This window comes from Camelus ferus, chromosome 6, assembly GCF_009834535.1.
Source record: "Camelus ferus isolate YT-003-E chromosome 6, BCGSAC_Cfer_1.0, whole genome shotgun sequence".
Lineage (NCBI taxonomy): Eukaryota > Metazoa > Chordata > Mammalia > Artiodactyla > Camelidae > Camelus > Camelus ferus.
In genome coordinates, this window is record NC_045701.1 from 453,766 (window position 1) to 461,327 (window position 7,562).

General features: G+C 36.4%; 1 protein-coding gene across 1 annotated transcript; it reads right to left on the reverse strand.

Moving 5' to 3' along the window:
• Positions 1 to 644: 644 nt before the first annotated feature.
• On the reverse strand, positions 645 to 1,362 carry LOC116664042 (programmed cell death protein 6-like). Its single transcript, XM_032480876.1, has one exon. It carries the CDS (start codon positions 1,247 to 1,249, stop codon positions 680 to 682), a length of 570 nt encoding a protein of 189 aa, XP_032336767.1. The 5' UTR covers positions 1,250 to 1,362; the 3' UTR covers positions 645 to 679.
• Positions 1,363 to 7,562: the final 6,200 nt, after the last annotated feature.

Sequence of the window (7,562 nt, forward strand, 5' to 3'; positions counted from 1 at the left end):
ACATGTAAACACATTTTTCTATATATAATTTTTCATAATCATTGTGCTCTGTGGGAAGATTAGTTAATACTTTAACCTAGCCAACACACTTTCATAAAAGAAAGAAATTGTATCTGACATTTGAAAATATTATTTGTAGCATTAGGCTCTAAGCAAGTGTACTGGAAAAAAAAAATTAACCCAGTAAAATTCTGTTTAAAAAAAATTTTTTTTTCTGACAAGGGCCCTGTGTGCTTTATTGCTTGTGCTGCAAATGCAAGTGAATAGAGTAAACCTCTTTAAAAAGTAAGGCATGGTAGCAGCCTTCTGTGCAAGTTCCATATTATTTAAAATTCCTATTGGCTAATAAGGTGTCTTCACTCTAGAATGGGAGCTATCTAGAAAAGCACATGATGAGTTCTGTGCATGCAGAAGATGTGAAACATCATTACATCTCACCTCATGGCACAGGTGAAGTCTCAAATCAAATGTCTACATCTGACATGACTATTGTTACGGTTGTGAAACATTAACCAGCTTATCCACATATGTACATTTGGGTCCCCAAATATTCATTATACAAAACCTAAAACAGGAACAGTATCTAACTGCATCCGTGTTCGTTTTGTTAAAATAAGAGATTTGGCATTTTCAGTCTCTTTTATCCGTAAGCCATGTTGGTACTTGCAGAAGGCCCATGTCATACGATGCTGAAGACCATGGAGAGGTACTGTTCATACGACACCTGAATCCAACCATCCTGGTCCGTGTCGTAGCGTCTGAATATATCTGTCAGCCTCTGCAAGACGATGCAGCCCTGGATGAAGTCGTCAAAGGCAATCTGACCTCGTCCTTGTCTGTCGAACTTGCAAATGAGGATGTCGTGAAACTGGTCGGAGAGCCGGTACCCAAAACCTGAGGGGGCTTGCTTGAGCTCGTTCCTGTCGATCATGCCCGAGTTGTCCCTGTCGTAGGTGCGGAAGCCGTGCTGCCAGTTCGCGATGTACTTCCAGATGCCTGTGAACTCGCTGAAGCTCACGCCGGCCTTGTTCTCCCGGTCAAACATGGAGATGATCGACCAGACAGTCACTGGCTTAAACGGAGTCCACGTGCCATTCGACAGCGCTTGTTGAAGCTCGTTGTCCGATATCACGCCGCTCCTGTCTTTGTCAACCCTCCGGAAGACGTTCCACAGGAAGCTCTGGTCCGGCAGCGCGGTACCCGCGGCGGGGCCGGCCCCGCGGCCCGGGCGGTATGGGTAGGCGGCCATGGGCCGTGGCGCGGCTGGGCTGAGACTCCGGCTGGACGCGGGTGGCTCCCCTGTTTAAAATTTTAATGCAGTTTCTTTGGAGTGTTGTTTCACATATTTGGCAGCTCTGTAGAAAAAGCAACATGATCAATTTGTTTAAATGAATGTTATGAAAGCAAAAAAAATCTATACAACAGACTTAATAACCTTTGTTATACAACCAACAATTCAAAGAATTGAACTATTGTTTTAATCAATATTTATGTCTTCTTACAAATTGTTTATAAGCTAGTATCTTTAAAGTTTGAAAGATGAAAAGTGATGAGTTTTACACAGTCTGGATTACATAAAATAAGATTTGGGCTGGACTTTCTAAAGTGTTTAGTATTCTGTTATATATACAGAAATAACATTTGTGTATTTTGCAGTGCCTAAGGGCATTTCAGAATATTTAGTCTACCATACGGCTGGAAGTGGAAGCCCACTGTATTGCAAGCAAGGAAATTACATTAATTTAAAACATTATTTTAATTAATGCCTAGTATAGTGCTAGCTGCTATGTTAGGTTTGGAACCACACCACCAGTAAAATGAAGGAATGTTATCATAATCATTAGGTGAGTGGATGGAGTGACAGTGATGTAGACACAATTAAAAATTTACCATGAAATAAGTAACTGTCTTTATTGCACCCCTCCTTCCATTCCATTCATTATGCTCCATATTCATTGTCAAATGAATAAAGCTTATATACTCTGCAGTATTTCTAGGATTCTACATAGTTCAGAATGCTATTACTTATCATATACATTAACAGTGTCTGGAAAATGTTTCAAGGAACAATAAAAGTAGCTTTTTAAAAAACCAATCTATTCTAATTTAAGATAAACCTTTAATTTTTAGAACAGTTCTAGATTTTTGGTAAAATTACACAGAAACCGTAGCGATTCTCCATATTACTTAGGATATTACATTAATATGATACATTTGTTCCAATTAAGAAAACAATATTGATGCATCACTATTAAGTCCACATTTCATTAAGATTTTCTTAGTTTTTACCAAATGCACATCCCTTTTATGTTTGGCATTCTAGCAAGGATACCAGATTACATCGCGTCATTCTGTCCCCCTTACTCCCTTAGGCTCCCCTTGGCTATTTCATTTTCTCAGACTGCCTTTGTTGCCTAATGATCCTGACAATTTGGAGGGGTACCGATCAGATATTTTGTAGAATACCCCTTAACTGATATTTTGTCTATTTTCTTGTGATTAGACTGGGGATATAGGTTTTGGTGGAAAGATCACAGAAATAAAGCACCATTTTCATCAGATTATATCAAAGGTACATACTATTAACATGACATCATTTTTTATGAGGACCTTGATAATAGGTTTCTGCACTGTAAAATTACTCTTTCCCCCCCTCCTTCTATATTGCATATTTTGGAAGGAATCACTCCGTGCATGCCACACTTAAGCAGTGAAGAGTTGATGCCCCATCTCTTTGAGAGCAGTATTGACATAAATTGATATTCTCCTGTGGGTAGATTTGTTTATTCTTCCTTATTTATTTATGTATTTTTCATGTATTTAATAATTTATTTAATCAGAATGGACTCACGGATGATATTTAGTTCATACTTTTGGTTATAAATCCAATGCTATTTATTTATTTGTTTATTTTGTTGCTGAAATTGTTCCAGGTTTGGCAACTTGGAGCTCTTTAAATTGGCTCCTGTGTCTCTTTGGCATACCTTTTTCATTGTGTATTTTTCTTTTTTGAGCACTTCCTTACTTTCTGACACTACAACATGTTCTAAACTCATCTCACTTATTTCCTTCCCCAATTTTAAAATGAGCCACTTATTCAAGAGCTCTGGTTATTTTGTGTATTTTTAATAGAGTTCTATTGCTTTGTTACATTTTGCATTCCATCCTGGGATTCTTCTGACTTCCTAAATGATACCTACTCAGCCCTACCCTCTGGCTCTCAAGCCCTGGAAACTGCTAAATTTTTACCATCACTATAGTTTTCTTTTCTAAGTTCTATAATTGGTAATCATATAGTTTGTAGCTTTTTCAGATGGGCTTCTTTCATTTGGCCACATGTATTTAAGACTCATTAATTTTTTTTGTAGTTTGATAGTTCATGTATTATTATGGTTGAATGATACTCTATTGTGTATATGTATAGATGTTCCTTAGTTTGTTTATTCATTCATCTATTGAATGACATCTTAAGCTTCCACATTTTAGTGATTTTGAATAAAGCTGCTGTGAAGATACCCATGGAGGTTTTTATGTGGACATAAATTTTCAAATCAGTTAAGCAAATACCTGTTAGCACAGTTGCTGGATCATATGATAAGATTATTTTTAGCTTTGTAACAAAATGCTAAATTATCTTCCAAAGTTGCTGTAGTTTTGCACTCCTACCAGCAATGAGTGAGAATTACTGTTGATCCATATTCTCACCAACAATTGGTATTGTTAGTTTTTAGAATTTAAGCCATTCATAATAGACGTGTACTCACTGTTGTTTTAATTTCCAGTTCCATAATGATAAATGATGTTGAACATCTTTTTATATGCTTATTCACCATCTGTACATTTTTTGATGAGTCTTTTTTGGTTTTATTGTTCAGGTTTTTAATTAGATTACTTCTTATTTTTGAAATTTAAGTGTTCTTTTTATATTCTGGATACAAATCCTTTATAATATATGTGTTTTGCAAATATTTTCTCCCAGCCTTTGACTTGTGTTCTCATTTCTAACAGAATCTTTCACAGAGCACAAGTTTTAAATTTTAATGTGGTACAACTTAATATGATTTTCATTCATGGATTGTGCTTTTGGTATTGGGTCTAAGAGTTATCAAAGGCAAGGTCATTTGGATTTTCTCCTATGTTATCTTCTGGGAACTTTATTATTTTGTGTTTCCAAATAGGACTGTGATTAATTTTGAATTAACTTTTTATGAAAAGTTTAAGATTTGTGAGTTGATTTATATTTTTGCATAAGAAATCCATTTATTCAGCACCATTTGTTGAAAGGACTATCTTTTATAGTTGCCCTTGTGCCTTTGTAAAAGACCAGTTTACCAAACTTGTGAGAACCTCTTTATGGGTTATATATTCTATTACACTGATATGTGTGTCTCGGCTTTTGCCAGGATATGCTTGTCTTGATTACTGTAGCTTTAGAATAAGTATTGGAATTGAGTAATGTGAGTTTTCAGCTTAATTCTTCTTATTTAGTATTGCGTTGGCTATTCTAGATCTTCTGCCTTTCATATAAACTTTGAGATGAATTTTGTTGATATCTTCAAAGAGCTTGCTGAAATTTTTATTGAGATTGTGTTGAATTTGCAGATCAAATTTGGAAAAACTGACTGTCTTAACAGTTACAATTGAATTTTGCAGTCCAAGATATGTATGCCATATATGCATGTGTGTATGTATTCCATACATAGATACATAATAAATAGGAAATTAAACAAATTATAAGCAGTATTAATACAGTAAGTGCCTGAACTACTCAATTATGGTTGAAAAGAAGAAGCAGAGTGGCACAGAGTAACAAGTCCTAAGGTGACAGAGCAGGAAAATGACTTTTTCCAAAAGATTATGTATTCACATTAATAATTTTCAATTTATTTAACACTGCTAAATACATAATATTTAGTATCTCAATTAGAATCATCTATAGTTAATAAGTGAAAGCCAGAAAAAGGAACAATATAGACTAGTAAAAGAACTGAAGCTGAGCCTAAAACTCCTTTATCTCTTTTTATTTTCATCTTCATGTTTCATTACTCAGTTTTTTATCACAGGTATCCTTAATGTTGAACCCAAATTGCTAAGCTCCTTTAACAGTATAAATATATTTCTTGTCTTTGTCTAACTAAAAAAATTAGAATTTTAGAAAGAACAATTATATTAATATCTAGGAACATCAAAGATTTAAAAAATAGTACTCCAAAGTTTAAGTGGAATAATGACTTAAATCCGCATTTTTACAATACTGGGATGTTTCATAAGATTTAATTCATAAAGGACACTAATAAATTTGTCTCATATTTATGTTTATGCTACATTTACATATCTGTCAATGATTTCATATGGAATTTTATGTCACTTTAGACTCATTTCCAAAGGTTTTAGTATAGACATAAAAATAACATATTCAGTAAATTATTTTTATGGGAAGACCAATTGCAAATGTTCGATATTTTGCATGAATTAAGGCATACTATCTCTGCGTGCTTGATTTTGCATTCTGTCAGGGCCAGTTGCATGACTTCAACAGAAAAGGAACACAAACTCACTTTATCTGGGTAAGATGGTGGAGAAAAGGTAGTTATGATTTTGTCAAATTTCAAGTTATTTGTTGTCTTATTTTGCCCTTGGTGTGGACAGAGGTAACTGCATGGGATTACCATGAGGGTTTGCTGACAAAATCCTCCCGTGGATTAGCTACTTCAGATTCACTAGCTACCAGATGGCTTATAATACCAAAGTTTTTGTTTCACGTACCATATTACTATCTGCTCTCTCACAGGAAACTTACTATACCAGAACATTTGTGTAGCTGTAGCAGTGAAGATGGAGTCACCACCATCAAATGCATGAGCTCCTTGTGTAGAAGGCACACTTGAGCTGCATTAGAATGTGCCTCAGCTGCAGACCCCCTCCAAGGGCTCAGCGTTTGCAGCAAGCCTGCGTCTTCTCTCCTGTCACAGTTGAGCTCTTTTCACCTGGGGTCTACAGAAAGATGCTTACTTTTGTCAGCTCCCACTTGGTTAGTCTCATTTTTGAGGCATTTTACCTAAATTTGAACCATCTAATATTGAAGGAAGGAATATGTATTTACCCAAATTGACCCTTCCCACCATAAAGATAGTAGTTTTAAACCATAATTTTTAAAATCTATAAAAACAGGAAAAAATGTTCAAAATTAAGACTTGTCACCCAGGAAAGGATTCAGATGCACTGTGAATCCTTCCTCCCCTACTCCCCATCCCTGCTCCCTTACTTCAATTAGCTTCAGCCCAGAGAAGTCATGTCCCTCTGAGCAAAATTATGTCAGAGTAGATATCAGCATGGTCACAAGACCATATTAACTCTAGGTCTTGTACTAATACTAGGAATCTTGGACAAATCAAAATTTGTCAGTGTGCATTTAGTAAATTTACATTAAGGAGCACACCTCTAGCCTTCCCCCCCTCCCCCAATTATGTGGAAGTGCTTTTGCTCAATGATTGTAGACTCTAAGATGAAGTGTTTTTCTGGTGAGAAGGGGGCAGAGATCTTAATCTTCCTCTAATGTGTGGGATGGTTCTGGACAATAACAAAACACAGTACTCAGAATGGCAACAATGCCAGTCAAAAAACTCCTTCTTCCTGGCCAGATCCCATACATATTATGCACCATATTTTAATCAGAAGTTTCAAAATGAAATAGCTTTGTCTACTCTTACCAATTAAAATTTCCTGTATCAATTAAGCACCTTTACTTTTGCACTTGGAGGCCACCTGTTCTAATTAGAAAATTATTTCTAATACTCAGTCTTCTGAATACCATTATTTGTAACCCAGTTAGCTTGTGCAAATCACAACGCTCCAAGGTCACTGCTCTCGTTTCAGCCTGTCTGTAAGAGCAGAGAGATTAACTCACACATCTTAGAACAGAGTTACTCACAACCAAGGGTGATGCCAATACTTTAACTTATTTCATATCTTTCACGTGATCTGATCTCCTCATCCTCTTTTTTCCCCCTGTAGTTAGTTAGAATTGCATCAGTATAAGCAAGAGCACTTCTCAGCTCCTTTTTCACCCTTTCCCATATCTAATACCTCAACAGTTTGCCAAAGCATGCTTGGAAAGTTGCTGCCTGCCAGGCTGGGGCTTGCAAGGCCCACAGGACCTCAGCCATTCACAGCAGCACCATTATAGACAGCTGTCTTCCTTCCAGCCACAGGGACCACAGTTTTAGTATCTGCTTCCGTGCCAGCCAGACACCTAATCTGGTGGCTTTCTGTTTCTTTTCTTTTGTAAAACGTTAGGTGCCTCTTGTATTGAGGCAATAGAATCCACAGTGAAATCGTATATTTTTTTACACGTTTTGCTCACTTCAGATTCTAGTGTTTTGTTTTTGTTTGTTTTTAACCAGTTGGCCAAAGTGCCAGAGAGCCTTGAGTCAAAAGGGAGGAGAGCACGCTTTGACAACTGTTCTTCCCAGTTCTCCAGCTACACAGCGTTTGTTGTCTGGCACAAGAAGGGTTAAATTCTGAACCTGTTTGTTTTTTTCTGGGATCCTATCCTTCCATTT